The following is a 20,680-nucleotide window of genomic DNA, read 5'->3' on the forward strand; positions in this document are numbered from 1 at the left end:
TTATATTGATGCTAGGAGAGGCATGTGGAATTGATGCTAGGGGAGGCATGTGGAATGAACTATTGATAAATAAGAAGGGAGGATAAAAATGTTAAGAGTGTTTATCGAGTATGTGATGAACGATTTCCTAATATGAATAAGCTAAAGATTATGGTCTCTACGAATTTCGTTAAAAGTTAGGAATTTTATGTGGCGACTAGGATGTAATGTTTACTCGATAAAGAGAGGGGAAAAATATTTGTGGTTGTTTTTCTCCTTTTATTGTTATGTTATTTGGCTTGGTTTTTACTATGTTCCTTATTTGAGTTCAAGTTTGTACTTTATATGTTTGCTAAAATGCTTCTGAAGGACTTGTGTTCATAGGTACTGTTTTACAAGTAAGAGACTTATGACGGTTATCAATGAACTCATTTTTCTTACAATCACGCAATTGTCTTCTCAACATGTGGCAGAATTTGTCATTTCAGAGACCATTTATAGTCGATATGTGTGAACACCTGTAATAATCTTTTTCCGAAGTTGGATGAAATCAAAGACTGTGGATCTCAAATTATTAGTGACCTTTGGCCATATGTGGAAGATTTTAGCATGGGTGTTACGATTTGTATTTTGGTTTCTTAATGTTTTCTGAAAGTACTGTATGTATTTTTAGGGGGGTTTTTAGCTATCTTGATAACTTGTACTGCTCTCAAACTATGGATGGGGATTGTCCCAATTCATTATCATTTTGATTGTAATTTTGTTATTTTAGTTGTTGAATGAATGAAGTTTATTTTACCGTAAAAAAAAAAAAAAAAAGAGACAGGAAAAAAATATAGTAATATAAAACAAAATTGTATCTACACTCGTATATTGTATATAGATACGATGTTGGACAACAAAATAACGTGTCTCCTTAAAATGATTGTGCACCAATAGCCACAAATACAACTAAACAAAGAGCGACATGGGTCACTCACCAACATGTTATATTAAATGCAGTGTTGATGCTGACATTTTTCTACTTTGGGAATTTTTCTACTTTGTGGCTCGAATGAACTAGTGTAAAGTGTAGAAGACAACATTAGAAGACGAAGCTTGTGAGTTGTTGTTATAAACTCTCAAACAGATTACTACATCGAGTGTCCATAATGTTTTTTTTTGGAAATGAGTTGTAAGCAATTTTTCTAAGAGACAAGCTACTTGTAGAGTTCATGAGCATCTAATTCTTATGCTTCTTGTCCTGTTTCTTTATATTCTTAATTGTATTATTGACGTTATTTGCAATGAAACGTCTTCTTAATTGTATTATTGACGTTATTTGCAATGAAATGTCTCGATTCTATTTGAGTGAAAAAAGGATTATATATATGAGTGATACAAATCATACAAAAGATAATAAATTTATAGAGTGATATTGTTTTTTTTCTAATGTGTATAGAGTGATATTGTTTGTTTAGTAATTTTTTAGCAATAAACTTATATACATAGGTTAAAGAGAAAAAAAAAGTTGTGGGTTCAACTTCATCACTATTATTTTTTTGTTACAAACCGTCACTATTTTTTCTAATGATTAATTGCTTAACAATTACCATTAAAACAAAAAACAAAACCTACTAAATTTGTTTATAATAAAAAGGGTTAAATATGTTTTTGATCCCTACATTTTGCACGATTTTGAGAATAGTCCCTGCATTTTAATAAATGTTTTTAAAATCTCTATATTTTTCCTCCGTTACCGAAATTGGTCCTCGCCGTCTATTTCATTAACATAAAGTTGATGTAACAATGAGTGGGACCCACTTTTTGTCTTATGTGGCAGATTTAATTGTAAAAAAATAAATAATTCAAATTTAGTCTAATAAACCAGACAACATTCATCTTTTACATCTCTCTCTTCTTCATCTTCATCTTTCTCATCTTCAATCTAAAATCATCTTCATCCTTTTCTTCTCTTAAACCAAACAAAAATCTAAAAACAACAACATAAGCTAGTAGTAACAACAACAACAACAACCTCAATGAATTTCTTCCCTCTCACACCATTAACAATAAACCAATTTTGGTCAACTCCACCATTGATATTCATAATCATAGATATACTACACACACTAACCATTAACTAGCTCTTTTAATTTCATTTCTACGCAAACAAACAAATCATCATGGACAGTAAAAGAATCATCAAATCTTCTTCTTCAAGTCCTCTTCTATTCAGAGGAAATGCTGAATCACATTCACAACACCGTGATTCTTCTGATGATGTTGCCTCTCCTACTCTCACATTTACCACCCTCGTTGTTGTTTTTGGATCTTACGTCAAAGCTAGATCTAAAAAATTACTCGCGTCATTGTTTTCAGATGATGATTCTGGGAATTATGCAGGAAGATGCATGTGTGTGAGAGAGAGGGTGAACGATGATGATGATTTTGAGAATTATGCAGAAAAATACAAACGAGGACAGTGGCGGGTGGTTTCCGGCGGCTGACAATGGAGGAAGTTAGGGGTTTCCGAGTTGATGTGGAGAGATGATTGAGTTGTACACCAGAAGACAGAAGAGGAAGGGATGGGGTGGTGAAATAAAATACCATTGATAGGGTGGGTGTCGCAAAAGCTAAAGGGATGATTGGTTATGAACCAGAATAGAACCTGCAGCAACAATGGTCTGGACGAAAAAAAAGAAAGAGATGAACACGGGTCAAACCCATATGAACCGGGTTGAATCAAATCATTTGGCCCAAACCTGGTTTTAATTTTTACAAGTAATATAAAATAAAATAAAAATATTGCCACATCAGTATTATGTTTGCTTATTAGGCAAAAATAGACAGCAGGGATCAATTTTGGTAACGGAATAAAAATGTAGGGATTTTAAAAACATTTTATGAAAGGCAAGGACTATTATTCAAAGTCTCACTAAATGTAGGGACTAAAAACATATTTAACCCTAATAAAAAAACACTATAGGGACCGACGAGAGTTGAGTTTAGAGAAATAAGATAGACTTTCATAATGTATTGAAATAAAGTTTGACCATCGATTAAGAGAGAGAGATATACATTAAATGTCTCTTTTATTACATGAAAAAAGCATATGTATAATTAGCGTCTTACACACCTCAAATGAGATTATCTATTGTGAAGATAACTTCAAAAAGAAAAAAAAACACTATAAGGGTTGTTATATTATTAAAATTGTTCTCTTTCTTATACAGTGATAAAATGATGTATGCAATACTTAAATCTAATTTGCTGACATAATATAATTTTGTTTACAAAATAATGACTTACTGTAACTAGAAAACAATCTAGGTTACAAAGCATCTATATCATCAACGCACAACTTTAAATATTAAGGGTGTGTTTGATCAGCAGATAGGTTAGGGAAAGAAAGCACAAGGGATAGAAAGTTTCTCGATAAACGTGTTTCCATAGTGTTTCCATGGTTTGGTTCAATGTCAGAAAGGAAAGAAAGTGTGTTTTTTGTGGCACCCACACAAAGTGCAGAAACATGAGGGAATGCATAAATTACAAAAGAACCATTGCATTGAAACATTTTATTGTCAACGTTTTTTTCTTCTTCTTTAATTAATATGCTTTTCTTTAATTTATAATATAATATAATATACTTATAAATTACTTCCAACAAAAAAAATATATACTTAGAAATTACTTGTTTTAAATTTAAGACGGTAGTTACTTATATCTATATATTATATCTATATTTATAAATACTTTAAATATTATATTTATTATGTAGGGATATTTATGTCAATTTACTAACTATATAACTATCTTTCCTTTCACTTTCTTCTCACTATCACTCAAACCAAACAACTATACAAATCATCTCACTTTCTACCCACTTTCTATCCACTTTCATTCCTTTTACATTCTTTCCTATTACTTTCTTTCCTTTCACTTTCTCTTCTGATCCAAACACACCCTAAGTATTGAGCCGGGTGCTAGCAAAGAATAAGGGTATGGATAATGTTATCTTCCAGTTAGATTTCTATACATTAAAGGGAATTAACCAATCTATAGGAATCTAACTCGAAGATAACATTATCCCATATGTGTATTCAAATTTTATGCTATTATTTCTTGTATTATTGCTGGGTTAGCTTTACATTATAACTTAGATGTGAAGTTTATTAGGCAATCAACATGGTTGCTATTACTGTAGTTAGGACAATATGTATTTGATCCGGTTACAATTGTTTTGAAATTTTTCCTCTTTATATTGAACACCTATGGATTAATGATATCAATTAATTTTGTTTTGATTAACAAAAAAGTATTGAGCCTGATAAAACCTTCATAAAAAAAAACTCTCCTTTTTAAAAAAAAAACAACAAAATCCTCTCAAAGATTTTAACGTTATATGCCATTGAATTTCCAAGACTTGATTAAAATTTCCAAGGTATATATCACAACAATTTCTTCTTTTTTTGAGAGGATGAATATCACAAGTCACAACAATTTCATCCAACGAGCAAAATACATGAAATTACATGTAACAGACTAATAACTTTATATTTTTCTTTGACCGAATAATTTTATTGGTCAACAGAAAAACTTTGTATATTTCACTTTTAATACATGGAAATTACCCATACAGCTTCCATTGGAATTTCCGAATCATATTTTCTTCGCTTCTAATGTGTGTAGGTATAATTACTTCCTCCGTTCTGATAGTATGAGAGAAAGTTGATGTATAATTATTTTCATTTATTGAAAATAATTTTGATGCATTGTAAATATATACTAGTAAATAAAGACGGTAATAGAGAGAAGGAGAAGAGAGAATAAGGAAAAATATTCTTATTCACTGATGTGTTCTTGAATGTTACAAATGAGCTATATTTATAGAAAAAGCTATATTTATAGAAAAAGAATTTTGCTCTCCACCCAGCACATTTTGCTCGCACCCTGCAGTCATGCCCAAAATGCCCCTGCGCTAGTTAACTTGTGCAAGTGAAAATTAATACGCATGTTAAGTAACGTGGCGCAAGTTAAGTGGCGCAAGGCTACTTTTTTTTAAATTTATTTACTATTTTCAAATTATGTTATTAACTTTATTCAAAATTATTTTGTTTATATTAACTTTATTCAAATTATGTTATTTTCTTAACTTTATTAACTTTATTCTAAATTATTTTATTAACTTTATTTTGAAATTATTTTGTTTACGTTAATCTAAATTATTTTCTTAACTTTATTCTAAATTATTGATTCGATATTATTCTTTAAATAAATACAAATATAAATAAAGGTAAATACAACATTAGAAACTAAAAGCAAATATAAAATAAAGGAACAAAATTGAGGCATAAATAATATCTCATTTTATTAATAATTCATACATTACAATAATTCATACAATAAGTTTGAACTTATTCACTATATCTACTTATTTTCTCCTTGGGGTAAAAAGTAATCAATCTTTGTGGGGTAAAATAGTGAGCAGCCTTCTTGGGGAAAATACATCATCAACCCTTGGGCTAAATTTAAATTTGGTTTTTTTTTTACCACAAGAAGTTCTTTTTACCCACGGTAAAAAGTTTCTGCGGTTAAAAAACAGGTTTAAAATTATCCCACAGGTCAATCACTTCCCCAAGTTGGCTACTCGCTACTTTACCCCGACGAAAATTGATCACTTTTTACCCCAAAGAGAATATTGAAAAGAAAAAAAAAACAGAGAAATAGAGGGAGAGAGTGAGGAGGGTGAGAGAGTGAGATGGTGTGAGGAAATATGGAAATATGTAGATGTATTTATAGGTAGAAATGAGAGCCTAGGTTGTAACTACCATAAATGTGGTAAAAAAAACGTGTAAAGTTTGTTAAAAATGTGTGGATTGAAGGTTGAAAATGTGACCACCGTCCACAAAAACGTCTGTTCTTGTGGACAGACCACCGGCCAACATGCGTGGGTTAACTCGCGCATAGGCCAGTGGTGCGTGACTTAAGTCACGCATTGCATACAACGTGCGTTAGTTAAGTCACACAACGTGACTTAACTAACGCAAGGGTATATTTGGAAGGCTTGCAGGGCGCGAGCAAAATGTGCAGGGTGAAGAGCAAAATTCATAGAAAAATAGAGTAGCTTATGAATTAAGTCCAATAACATAGTAGTATAACCCATAAACCTATTTGCTATTTGGACATCCACTATTAATATTTATAACAAATAAATCATTTTTTGTTGGCTCAACTTTCTCTTATACTCCTTCCAGTCTTATTTACTCCCTCTGGTCCTTATTATAAGAAAAAGTTGACTTTTTAGATTCATAGAATAATTAATGTATCTTATTGTAAATATAGACTAGATACATCACTTACACAATGTACCAAAAAAATCAATTGTTTCTTATAATAAGGACCGGATGGAGTATTTTATAACAGTATTTACATTAATTTTTGTTAACTCAACATTCTGTTATATATAGAACCAGAGAGAGTAATTTAAAGGGTTATGCTAATAAATGTCATTAAACATTACTCCCTCCGGTCACTATTATAAGCAAATTTCTACTTTTTAGATTCATTCAATAAATGACGTATGTGATCTATATTGTAGACCACATACATCATTTATTGAATGAACCTAAAAAGTCAAAATTTGCTTATAATAGTGACCGGAGGGAGTATGTAATTAGACATTTGTTGATGAAATTAAAAAGCAGTATGTTTGCATTGAATTCAACAATATTTTAACTTTTAAAATGTTAAATTCATTACTTTTCACCATTTTCCAATGCAATATTTATATTTTTATCTTCTTATCCTATGTGCTAAAGACATTCTTTAGCATTTTTCTACTCCATCCGTCTCAAAATAATACTATCTCCGGTCCTATTTATAAGAGAAATTTTGGTCAACAAAAGTATTATCTAGTTAAAAAATTGGACCGGATACATCCACTTTTGTTGACTAAAATGTCTTTTATAAATAAGACCGGAAGGAGTAATCGTTTAAGGTTTGTGCACGATTTTTAAGAAAATGATTAATTGTGTTGATTTCAATGGTAAATTAGTATCATTTACTAAAATACTCTTATTAATTGTACTTAGTGGAGTAATTAAGTTTGATGAAATTCAATAAATAAGGGTATAATAGTGGAAAAATAATAAATGCTTCATTAATATTCTATAGCGACAATTATTTTGAGAGATAACAAAAATGTTTTTTTTTTGAAAGAAACAAAAATGTTAAAGAGATAATTATTTTGAGACGAAAATGACAAAATAATCGTAAACTCACACACACACAATAAAAATGCAGGAGTTCGAACATCAATCACAATGTCCGGCCTAATAACTTCGGCATTTTATGCGTGGTTAAACTTCACATACTTGCATATGAATTAATTCATACATACATTTTTTTTGAAGGAATTAATTCATATATAGATATATTCTTTATTTTAAATATAGTAGACTATTTTATTTTATTTTATTTATTTATTTATTACTAGAACATAAAATGAGTCATTGATTATTCTGAAATGTAAATTAGGTGAAAAACCAGACCAAATGTCATTTTCCTCGGCACGACAACATCAGTAGTAGCAAGCAACAAACAAACTCTCTCTCTCTCTCTCTCTCTCTCTCTCTCTCCGACACTCAGAATCTCAGGTTTCTAACCTCTCACTTCTTCCTATTTCCTCCTGTAAGTTCACTCACCATTCCTCAACCTTTTATCTTTCTTCTGCAAAAAATTCCATTCAATTTCACCCTAATCGACTCCTAAAACTAAATGGGTATTCATTATTTCAAACCCCATTTCAAAAAAATTGTGCCTTTTTTTACAATTGCTGTGTTTTCTTCTTAACCCTAAATTTCAGTTAGGGTTTGTTTATGCTGTTTATTGTCTCTTAGGTTATGAATTTTGATTTTCAATTGGTTATTTTTGGTAATTTTTTTGCAGTAATTTAAGGAAAATCGATTTTATTTATGATGAATATTCACATGATTTATGGAGATATAGATTTTGTATAATAGAATGTGAAATTTGTTATTGTAGGTGTTGTTTACTTTTTTTCTGAATGATTTGCATTTGTGATATGTTACTATTGCTAAATTTGTTTTAGGATCTTGTGATTTAACTCAAAGATATAGTTGACTAATTGACTTTGAGCCAATTTGGATAAACTTTACCGTACGTACTTGTGAAGAAAAAAAAGACTAAGACTCATTTTAGTCCCTCATGATTTTCTTGCAGATCATTTCAGTGCCCAACAAATTATAGTAACAAATTAGTCCCTCGCGTTTTCATGTAGGGTAGTCCCTATGTTAGTTTAATTGAGGGACTAATTTGTCCCTCGTATGAATATGTTAGGAACTGATTTGGTACTACTATTTTTTGTTGGGTACTGAATTGATTTGCAAGAAAATTTCGAGGGACTAAAATGGGTCTTTATTAAAAAAAGTTATTGAACGAATCTTACAATGATTGAGTTTTTATTAGCTTCTCGTATAGAGAAATATAAATGCATGCCGTATTGTGTATGGTGTATGTATTTTGATGTTCAAATAACACACTTTGTTATTAAATATACCATTCTTTTATCTAATTCTCACTTTTTCCTTCTATTTATCTTTCTTGGTAGTAAAAATCTTAACGTCTAGTCGTCTACACATAAATCTCGAACATTTGGATGAGAAAATTGAGAATTTTTATTCTAAAAATAATTAAATCTTTAGGAAAGGTAAGAGCCTAGAAATGGGTGGTGCTGTATATAATTTGTGGGTTAGATCCATTGTTCCTTGCCTACAGTTGTTTTGCTGAAGGCAGAAAGAAAGGGGCAATGATTAGAATGAGAGAGGCCTCGAGTGGGAAATACCCAATTCCATCGCAAAATCACAACCCAATTTCTATCAAGAGTCATCGTATGTAAACAAAGAAAAAGAAAAACATATACATAAGCCAGAACTTGAAGGTGCCGCCACACCATTTTCATGAAAGGGTTTGGCTTTGGTATCTCAGATTCTGTCTGCATCTTCTTTCTACTTTTCCTCTTTCTCATACTGTTCCTTAAATTGAATTGGGTTTTTTTTCCCACAGTGACAGATCTTTCAAAATTTACACTTGATATGAGCCCCTCAACCTCCTGATTTTCTATTGTTATGATTATTTTAACTTATGTGTTTTAAAAAATTGTTTTGTTGAGTTGTAGTTTTTGTTTTTCGCACTGCTTTTGTTTTTGTTGCCAAATTTGTTTGAGGGTCTTGTCACTTATTCAAAGATATAGTTGACTAATTGACTTTGAGCCTGTTTGGATAAACTTCTTGGTAAATACTTGTGAAAAGAAAATGAAAAAACAATGAATCTTGCAATGATTGAGTTTTTTGAACATTAGCTTCTCATATAGATACAGATAAATTTATGCCGTGTCATATATAGTGTCTGTATTTTGATAGTAACAATTTCTCTGTCTAAATATAAATCTCGAACATTTGAATGTGAACATTGAGAATTTCTCTGTGTTAATATAAATCTCGTTAGGTAAGGCAAAATCCTAGAAATGGGTGGTGTTGTATATAATGTGTCGGTTAGATCCATTGTTCCTTGCCTTCAGTTGTTTTGTTAAAGTCATAAAGAAAGGGGCAATGATTAGAATGAGAGAGGCCTTGAGTGGGAAATACCCAATTCCATCGCAAAGCACAATCCTACTTTCAACAATATCCATAACCATAACCAAAAAAAGGGAAAATATATATTTAAGCCAGAACTTGAAGATGCCGCCACGCCCTTTTAATCAGAGGGTTTGGCTTTGGTATCTCAGAGTCTGTCTGCATCTTCTTTCTCCTTTTTCTTCTTTCTCTTACTGCCCCTTAAATTGAATTGGGTTTTTTTCCCACAGTGACAGATCTTTCAAAGTTTACACTTGATATGAGCCCCTCAACCTTCTGATTTTCTATTTCTATGATTATTTAACTTAGTATGTTTTAAAAAATTGTTTTTTGAGTTGTAGTTTTTGTTTCTTGCACTGATTTTGTTTTGGATGGGGAAACATTTCTGTTGTTTTCTTGTTCGAGATTCAGTGCGTACAGGAAAAGCCACAGCTTGATTATAGCTACTGCTTGTTTCGATCTCCCCCAGCCTAACCAGACCATACTGGGTTCGACATTAGTCTGTGTGGTTTCTATGCCAGTTAGTTGATGTATTCTAAAATACCTCAATTAATCGGGTATAAGCTGGTGTTGAACCCAGTTCGGTTAGTTTGTTGGAGATTGAATCCAATCAACCACTGAGCATGTTTTTCAGAAATATGGTTGATTTTGTTGTACTTGGGCAGTGGCTACACAACTGTAGAGATGGAATCCGCAAATGCTGAGTTTTTCTTGTCTCGCACCATTCTACTAATTGCATCTCACATTTTCTTATTTGTTAGCATCTGCTATTTAAATATTTAAATTTAATTGTTTTATGTATTTTATTTTATTTTTGACTGAAAATTTGGGGTTTCATAATAAGGAAGACAACATAAAGTAGTTTGCATACGGATACTGTGTTTGAATTCAATTTGCTGCATTTGCACTCTTGTTCACTTTTAATAATTTGATAAAAGTTATGAGCTTTCACGCTTATATATTAATTAATACTGAGGTATGTGGGGATGATACATAATTGCATGTTTTTTTTAGGCATAGAATTGCATGTTAAGTATTGATCTTGAGAATTTGTCTACTTGGAGTAGTAATTAGCCAGAGCATTGTGCAATGGTGAAAGTGGCAGCTTCATAAGTGTTAATACCTAATTTCATGAAGAGTTCAATGGATAAAATAGTTTTATGCTGTCATCCAATTATATCTCTGCAAATGTTTGTGAAGATATTTTAGGATTTAAAATAGCGGTGTGGCTCAATGAAGAGATATGATTTGACGACAATTTAAAACTATTTCACACTTTCGAAATCAGTCAATATAACTCATATTTTTCAAAGCTGTCATTTAATTTGTCCACAAATACCTATTAAGCTTTTAAGGATTGTTTTTGCAAGTGAAGAAGCATAAACTTATTCTAACTGAGAAACTTCCATAAACTAGAATTTAGTCCAAGCTAGCGCTTTATATAGTAGCAGTTCCTCCATTTGTTGTAGTCTTGACTTGCTGTTTGTAGTAAATGGAGTAGTCTCGACTTGCTGTTTGTAGTTAATGGAGTAATCTCGGCTTGCCGTTTGTAGTCTTGGCTTTTGCATGCAACCCAATCAAGCCTTTGTTTACTTCATCACAGAAACTAGAAGAAACCCTCTCCACATTTCTTGTTTTAATGTCCATTGTCAAGAAATTTTGTTCTAGTTAGGTTAATCCTTTATTCAGCTCTCATATGGTGCCAATTCCAAGATTGCAATTTGTCCCTTTGCTGCTTTGAGTTTAACTGGATATAACTTGTTCCAGTTTCACTGTTTGACTTACTCTTGGTTAGCATACACATACTGACACTATAATGGCCACTTAGGGTATTGAATCTTCAGAATTTATCTTAGTTATTGATTCCAATGCTATTAATCGTTTCTATTTTTGTATGGATAGATAGATATAGATATGTTGCAGAAGTAAAATTGAATTTTGATGCAGTTTTTACTATTTCTAATTCTAGTTGAAGAAATAATGTCAAGTGGAGCAACACATTGGTGTTATGAATGCAGTCGGCCAATTGTGCTTGAAGGGAGAGACATCGTTTGCCCTTACTGTGATGAGGGATTTGTACAAGAAATTAACGAGATGCGAGGCACTGCACCTCAAAATACCTTTCCATCACGCTCGGGAGAGTTTAATCAAATGCCTGACTTATTTGATGCTATACATGCTTTTGTGGGGCACAGAGGTTCTGACAATAGGTTTGGGCTTATGGATGCTGTTGATAATTTCATGAGGCATAGAATGGCTGGAATGCACCCAAACTTTGATGTTAGAGGGAGGTCTAGTTCTGTCCCAGTTCCTGAACAGGGCTGGGGCGTTTATAGTTCTGGTCCTTTTTTAGTATTTCATGGTCAAGTTCCTGGACTAACCTTGCCTAATGGAAGCCCGAGAGGTGGTCCTAGGCGTGGCGATTTCGGTGATTATTTTATGGGTTCTGGACTGGAAGAACTTATTGAACAACTAACCATGAATGATCGGCGTGGTCCACCCCCAGCTGCACGATCTTCAATTGATGCAATGCCTACTATTAGGATCACACAGGCGCATCTTCGCTCCGATTCACATTGTCCAGTCTGCAAAGAAAAATTTGAACTTGGTTCTGAAGCCAGAGAGATGCCATGTGACCATATTTACCATTCTGAATGTATTGTTCCTTGGTTGGTTCAACATAACTCGTGTCCTGTTTGCCGTGTTGAGCTACCACCACAAGGACAGATGAGTTCTCGTGGTAGTAGTCGAAGCAACAGTGGTGGAAATGGTAGCTCAAGGGGCAGGGAGAGTGACCGTCCTAACAATGGAAGGAGAAATCCGTTTTCATTTCTGTGGCCGTTCCGTTCTTCTAGTTCAAACAATAATCAATATTCTGAGAGTGGAGGTAGCAGCTCTTCAACCAATGCTGACCAGAATAATGGAACACGTTATAATGGATGGCATTATGATAACTAAAAGCTGTGCTTCTTGTCCTAGATAAGTATCATTGCTTGTCTAATAATGCTTGTAATATGAATGAGAAGGTAAGAGTATATTAATATTGTATTTTGAACTTTATCTCATGTAAGGGATATAGTAGATAGAAGTATGTTAAAAATCTATGTACATGTTATTATTCAGCAAGTTGAATCTCTCTGAAGCTTTGACATGTCATTATATAATTTGATTTGTCCATTTCCCCTTTTGGTGAGTGCTATAGTTTGTGTTTGGAACCACGGTGATACTGCATCACAAGGCATTTCCACTGTGAAAAGCTATCGAGATGTGTTGATAGGCCATCAACCGTGGATTCAAACACGTTGACAACGAGGGAGTTGGTTTATTGGATAATGCTTTTAACCATTGAAACCTTGCATGTTAAGGTAGCTTAGTGAGATGACTAAATTATCTGGCATAGTCTTTGGTTAACTTTATTGGTGGTTTGCAATGTGAAGTTTATGGAGTGCCTTAGAAAATGATGTCAAGCTAATTTACCTCTTTCAGTTTTGTTAGCATGATCTGCAAAATCCACTAGATAGTGTGGCCATGCAATGTAACGGAATGTGCTTTTAGGATATATACTTTTATTTAGCTTGGTAAAAAGTAAAAAATCCTTCTATTTTAAGAACTTGTGTTCAGTTGGCTAAAACTAAGAAAATTTTGCTATTGGATCTATAAATGTCAAATTCATGTGTCACAATCTTAACCAATGCCATGATGACTTCAATATTTTTCTGAAAAGTTTGATTATTCTAAGCCACCTACAAAAGGACTAAATAGGAGATTGATAACATAATTATGACATGTGGAGTCTCAAGTCTCAACACATCAATTTGCTACAATAATTCAGCTTAGACATGACATTACTAACTCTTATTTTGCTTTGAATGGAAAAATCACTTGATGAGGTTTGAGTTTGGATGTGTGGTTAGTACCACACAATTTTTCCTTTTATATAAGTCTTTACCAAAACACCCCTTATTATTTACAGGTTTTATGAACAAAAATGATGATGATAGTGTAGTACAGCTAAATCCTACATTGATTTTTGTTTCTTTCTAAATTTTGAAGTCCTAAGATGAAGCTCCCTTTATTACTATGTCCCTGTGAATATTTAATCCAACCAGCCTCAACCACTAGAGATATTTGCATCAAGGACAAAAAGATTCTGATATGTTTTGTCACATTACAATACAGTTGATCATTGCAATCAAATGAAAATTGATCCACTATCTCTGCCAGGCTGGGCAGGTTCCATTGAACCACTACTTTTTATATCAAATGGGATTTGCAGGACTTATGGTTATGGAATATATTGGATGCAAAGTGGACACTTCATAATCTCTACACAACCTTGAAATATAGTACTTTGTATAATAGAGAAAACAATAAATGAGAAAAAAATCTATATAATTTAAGGATTTGAACATAAATTTCATCCAATATTTAAGGAACAAAGTTTGAAGGTCAATAGAAACAGATTGGAATAGTATTTATATGTACATGACCATTTTCTCTAAAATACCCCCTTAAATAACTTTACACTGTTTAAGACTAAATATGCTTTAATAATAATTACAAACAGAAACAAACAAAAAGGTGAAAGAAAATATCCATGTAAAATGATGAATACTTTTTCAAAGGTGCTGCAAGTTCTCAAATAATTCAGAAAGAATAACATATCCTGAACAACCAAGAACCATTAGTAGGGTTATCCTTCCTCCTGGAACTATTTCAGGTAGTTTCACAGATGAAGTTGAATTTGAGTTCCTATCTGACCAAGACATTGCAGCTGGAATAACTCCGAAAAGCAGCAGCACTATCAGTGACAAGAAACAATGAGAAAAACTTGCTACGTTTTCAAGAAACAACTATATTGTACCTAAACTTTAGTTAAGAGCGAATTGTTCGGGAAAACCCGAGTTCGAATTCAGGCTGAAACAATTATTAGCCTAACTTTATTTATCTCACAGACGAACTCCGGATTCTCAGGGCCTCCTTCCCCAAGAAACTGGAGGGTTAAGGAAAAAAATTGCAATTAAAATTAACATGGAAATGGAATAAAAATGAGCATTTAGCTATACCTCCATATGTTCCAGCAAAGTCCAAGGCTTTAAAAAATATTTCAGGGTCCAATAATGAGAGTATAAGTGGTGGAACTAAAGTCAGTATGTATGGAAGAGGCCTGTTTTGGCCTGTTGGGAGATTTAACACTGAAAAAAAAAAAAACAATGAAGCAATAAATGAAGCATTGTTCATGTGTAATATCCTAATCTTTAAAATGTGCAACATACTTGGTTATTAAGCATGCAAGAGGTTTAACTGATAGTACATTAGCCTAATGTTGTCAAATAGCGGCTATAGCAACACGATAGCGTTATACCGTCCGTAGACCACAGTGGTATTTGAGCAAATTGCCATTGTTCCGCAATAAGTTATTTTTTTACAAATTGTTGTCAAATAGAGGCTGTAGCATAGTAAAATTTGAACAAACCGCTATTTGCCACTATTCGCAGTTGACAACACTGCATAAGATGATAAGACACATGCTAGACTACTAACAATACACTTTCCGACACTCGCTTTCATTAGATAAAATGCAAGTGGGTCTCACATGAATTTCATTCAATAATAGAGTGTGTCAGACATATTTCTGGCATTTTATCAAATAACTCGATCAGATTTCCGCATTAGCTTTAATCAATAGATAAGAAAGAAGTTGGGAAATATAATACATACAGTCTGCAAGGAAGTCTGTCAAACCCAAAACAAATCCAATGTAAGATGTAGCAATTGCAAGCAGTGAGAAGATCTCAACTATAGGCTGCAGAATCAAATTAAGGGCAACAAAATAAATTTTAATAAATAGTCATGAAACTTTAATGCAGTAGTAGCTAAAAAAATGGATGCTATCATAAACTTACTCCAATTGTTCCATTTGAAGATCTCAACTGTTGTAATGGATCTAATCCCATTGGATTGTCACCAACAGTTCCTAGGATAACACCATTCCAAACTAGGAACAGAATAAGTGGTATACCAGTGCCTAGTATTATTGCACTCCTGCAAAAGAAAAAAACATTAGGGTGATATTATAAACTCAAAAAATTCAAATATTCCAAGTCTTAAAGAGGAAAAAAAAAAAAAAAAATTTAAGCAAAGAACAAAGATTGGATTTGTCACCTTACTTTTAACAAGTCTCCTTCAAGATTTGTACAAAGAACAGGTACTACATTCTGAATAAGCATATAAATATAATCAGAGTTAAAATTTTGTCCATTGTTCAAAAATTGGAGATTAAGGAAGTTACCTGGTAAACAAATGAGAGTGCGATAATCGGTATACTCATTGGAGCTGCTTGGAAGTTGGCTTTTAAAAGAGCATCAAAATGCAGGTTTCCACTTGCAACTGTCTAATATAGAAAAATTAGTCTTAGTTTCAACATGAACAAAATATGCTTTAGAAATAACTGTTGAGTCCTATAAACCATGTAATATTTCGTTATCATATAAAATAAAATAACCGCTGGAAACAGATTCCATGCAGTAACTTCATCACGCAGTTACCAATCTCAACCGTCTAATCTAAATCAATTTGATTTAATGAATGTGTAATATGAGCCGTCCAGCCGCAAAATAATATCCCGAGATTGTTTATAGTGTGTAAGTCTGTGCTTATGTTACAATAATGAATCTGTTATCCATTTGTTATTTGTGATTTTGCATGCACTAAAATATAGTTTATGAATTCTATTAGGCTTTATTTGAAGCATGTTATCTAAACATCATTAATCCTGCCATTTATAAGAACAATGTTATCCGAATACGTCTAATTTTTGTTGAGGGGTCCTGTATATATATCTGTGATTTCAGACTAACATATTAATTTGAACACCACAGATCATATGAAGTTTACTAATCAAAATTAATCAAATATTACTTATTTTAAAATTTGAAAATAGCTCAAATAAAAGTAAAATCATTTCAGAAAATTTCCTAATTTTGACATGAAAAACTTACCACAAGAGCTGCAAAAAAGCTGATGATTCCAACTACTAGAACCCCATTAATTGCACCAATAAAGCGCTGGCTACAAATCACAATTAAGTATTGTCAAACTCTAGTCTCTCACACATAACGGTATGACACCGAAGCATGTGCTTACATTCAATCACTTCTATTTTCCTAAATTATTACCGGTGTCTCCGTGTCAGTGTCACTGTGTCAGATATGTACAAAAGATAAATTTAGATCATGAAAGCAAGAAGAAAGACAAACAAACCTTCCAAAGTAGCATATGCCTCCAAAAATCAATGAAAACAAAGTTGCACTTTCCCATCTGTAACCAAAATGCCGGTATTAGCCTCCTGACAAAGTATATGAAAATTAAGACATAATTTAAGGCCTAGTTAGTGGCTTGTACATGGGAATGCCAAGAAAATTCGTCAAGATATCTGAAGAACGAGCTATATAGGCAATCAGAAGGGCGTAATGGATGAAGATGTATGACCAACTGCAACAAAATCACATTGTTAAATATGTTTTAGAAAATAAAATTGCGTACGACTCATATTCACTGATAAGTACAGCAGCCCTCTGTAACCCTAACTATTGCATAATTGAAAATCTACATCAACCACTTTGATTTAAGAGAAACGGGAACAACTGGCCGAGCTCTGATGAAGCCGTGTTATGTTACGCATGTTGATTTCCAATAGTTTGCTTGCATTAAATTTTCATAGATGATTAATGAACTTACCATGAAATTTGAACTCCTACTGTCCCTAAAGTTCTTCTGGCCATTGATACCTGGACATAATCTAAATCAAGTTACTAATACTAATCTAAATAGGTAGAATGGAAAGGTAAAACTGTCTCGAGAACAAAATCTCCAAAAGATAGAATGCACAAGTGTCAAGTTTTCAAGCATTCTTTTTTTTTTTTTTTTGATAATAGTTTTCAAGCATTCTATGATCATGTAAAACTTGTTTACACATGCATCTAATCACATCTCACTAAATAGATATTTAGAGATATTTTAGGAACTAATATGGTAAAGTGGCATCATGGTCTAATTTGATTGAATAAATCTGCAAAAATAATTTACGCTATCAGTGAGTAGAAATTATTCTCATAACTTTTTTGCTGGATTTTAGTATCGTTCCTTTAGGGAATTAAGAAATAATTACCAATGATACACCGCCAGAGCCGAGATCACACATGGTGTTGACATTTACTTCTGCAACAAGCAAACCTGTCACAACCTGCAGGATTTCTCATCAGATGTGCTTATTTATATTAATTTTTCAGCAGAGGAAACAAATTATAGTCTATGTAGCAAAATTGATGTATTAAATAGTTGATTTTGTAAGAAGCAAAATCATGAGGCAATGATAATTACCATGAATGCCCAACAAAGAATGCAAGTAACTGTTGATGCTAAAAAGCCTGATTCTTGTGTCACTGCAGGAATTGCAAGTATCCCTGCACCTACCTGCAATATTTCTTAGCATTTGAGTGAAATGATGGCAAAAAATAATGCTTGAACAAATACAAATAAACCGCAATTACGAAAAAGTCGAAAATTGTCCCACGTTTTGCAGCTATGCATTGAATGTGAGCAGTCTCACCTTGAATTACATTCAAATGAAAAGGGCATGTCTTAATAATGTGCGTGAAGACTGATATGTTGTGATCTATGATGCACTGACACAAACATGGACACCGCATAAGATATCGATATCGGACACGACACTAACATGCAGACACTGATAATAACAATAATAATTTAAAGAAAATAGAAGTGATTGAATGTAACTACTTGTGTGAATGTCGAACACCTCAAACAACAAATACGCCTTCATCTGAAGTGTACTCAACCCTGCATAGTCTGATAAACACTGCTCAGGTCTAGTAACTAATACTCCCTCCATTTCTTTACAACTTATAAGTGTCACATTCAGAATTTTGTTCAATCTCATATGACTTCTAACTTGAGAAATACTGAGACAGTCTTTATTAACTTTTTCAACAATATTCGCATTTGATTAATAGATCATCCAACTATAGCACTACTCTTACTATCAATCACTCTTATTAATGAATATTTTACGCAATACATATTATTTTACTATGAAATCAACCAAACTAATCATTTTTTTAAGAAGTGTGTATGACCTAAAATGACACTTATTGTGAGACGGAAAGAGTAATCTTAAAAATAGTTTAATAATCCCTTCGTCTCGGAATAACTAACCCATTTTCTAAAAAAAAGTGTCCCAAAATAACTGACCCATTTCAATTTTCAATACAACTTTCATCATTCCCAATACAATATAACACTAAATAATACTACTTTTATCATTCCCAATACAATATATTCCACTTTCCCCTTTATTTATACACTTTTCTTAATCTGTGTGAAAAACCAAAGTAGGTCAATTATACCGGGACGGAGGTAGTAAGTAATATGATTCTCATATATTAAAATGTAAATAAAGTGGTTTCCATGAACAGGCTTATATAAGCATATGAAATTGCAATACATAGGAACATGTTACAAAATTGAACTTCACAATAATATATAGTAATAAAAAAATCTCAAAAGAAAAAGAAAGAGCAAAAGTGGCAAACCGTAGTGCCTGCAACCAGGAAAATTGCACTAGATAAGCTTCCTGTTAATGTTAAAACACAAGTAAGAAAAAATTAAAAAAACATGCATAAGTTAAATTTACATAATGAGAAATTTTACACTAAAAAAAGATAAATATAAGAGAAAAAGAGGTGTGAAAATAGCAATGCACTAACCAGGTTCTCTCTTTAAAGTGGCTTGATTAAGGTTTGAAAACAAACGCTCAAATTGAAATGCATGTAGTTGTTCATGTTCTTGTTCTTCATCATCCTTTTCTTCTTGGATAGATTGAGATTGTTCTTGTTGTGAGAAACATTTGTGAAGGTTTTTTCTATTCATAGAAGAAGGAAGATACAAAGAAGAGGATTGAAGTGTAGTTTGATGAAATAAATGATCCTTACATAGTAGTTGTGTCTTCCTTGGTTTGATCAAAAAATTTGGAATATGGAAGAATGATGAAAGAGAAGAACAAGACAACAACATAACCATTTATATGTTTTTGTAGCTCAATTCAACATTGTTTTTTGAGTGTCACAAATTTGAGTAAACAATAGATACATATAATTTAACTGTCATTTGAAGCTATGAAAGAGTAATATCTACCTCTAGTTCCTTGGAGATAATGTCGACCATATAGTCCATTGAATATTTCACTTTAGTTCATACACGAAGAGATTTTTTGGTTATTACATTGTATAAATAAATAAATAAATAAATAAAAGAGAGATTAATTTCTATGATTGAACCTAAAATGAGAGAAGATAACACATCTTGTTTATCTCACAATTTTTTTGATAAATATTAATCATCATTAAATGCCGATGAAAATCTATCTATCATATTATATTACACGTCTAATCAAGTTATATTATGATGTCATTATGCTATGTTTGTTTCTTATATACCACCAACAACACATACAAATTAAATTTTTTATAGAAAATTAATCAAACTTTCAGAAATTATTTCACAACTCAAAAAATTAGAAGTTTGAAATGTATTGATAATATATCTTTTGAAAATATAAACTTGACGAAAGCCAAAACAGAAAATATTTTATGTCGTATTATATATTTTGATATTAATTCAGTTATATCTTACGATTTATCAAGCCATTTTAATCGGTTCAGCTTTATTGGTGGTGCTGCCAAGTCAAAGCGATCTATTTTACAGGCTATTTGGTTTGCAACAGTGTGAGAAATTTGGAAAGAAAGAAACAACAGGGTCTTCAATGAGAAAAAAATGTTCAATTCAACAGGTGGTTGACAAGATTAAGTCGACAACTTTCATGTGGTTGAAGGGGAAATACGTCAATATTCCCCTCAATTACCATGGTTGGTGGCTTAGCTCATTCACCATTCTAGGCATTGGTTAATTGTTAGATTATTTCTTTTCTTTTTTTCGCTTTTGCGGTTTGGCTTTGCCTAGTAAATTTATTTTTGATACTGTTTGGA

The 20,680-nt window shown here is 32.3% G+C and overlaps 1 protein-coding gene and 1 pseudogene across 3 annotated transcripts; one reads left to right on the forward strand and one right to left on the reverse strand.

The window, feature by feature from the left end:
• Positions 1-7,519: 7,519 nt before the first annotated feature.
• On the forward strand, positions 7,520-12,791 carry LOC146924634 (putative E3 ubiquitin-protein ligase RHC1A pseudogene; annotated as a pseudogene). Of its 2 annotated transcripts, none has more exons than XR_015010225.1 (2): positions 7,520-7,650; positions 11,584-12,791. The product of XR_015010225.1 is annotated as a putative E3 ubiquitin-protein ligase RHC1A pseudogene, transcript variant X1 (transcript). The 2 variants fall into 2 exon arrangements; XR_015010226.1 differs by having other exon boundaries at positions 7,520-7,616.
• Positions 12,792-13,989: 1,198 nt separating this feature from the next.
• On the reverse strand, positions 13,990-19,761 carry LOC146924635 (Tryptophan/tyrosine permease). The gene is made up of 14 exons (XM_085709570.1): positions 19,403-19,761; positions 19,229-19,269; positions 17,997-18,089; positions 17,785-17,859; positions 17,355-17,404; positions 17,019-17,108; positions 16,878-16,934; positions 16,616-16,685; positions 15,907-16,008; positions 15,780-15,832; positions 15,521-15,659; positions 15,336-15,420; positions 14,681-14,809; positions 13,990-14,415 (listed from the first exon to the last, which is right to left on the reverse strand). Exons 1-14 carry the CDS (start codon positions 19,713-19,715, stop codon positions 14,234-14,236), a joined length of 1,479 nt encoding a protein of 492 aa, XP_085565696.1. The 5' UTR covers positions 19,716-19,761; the 3' UTR covers positions 13,990-14,233.
• Between the last annotated feature and the right edge of the window lie 919 nt (positions 19,762-20,680).

The sequence above is a fragment of the Medicago sativa genome, chromosome 5 (assembly GCF_051527215.1).
Source record: "Medicago sativa cultivar Bolivia chromosome 5, Bolivia_mono, whole genome shotgun sequence".
Taxonomy (NCBI): Eukaryota; Viridiplantae; Streptophyta; class Magnoliopsida; order Fabales; family Fabaceae; genus Medicago; species Medicago sativa.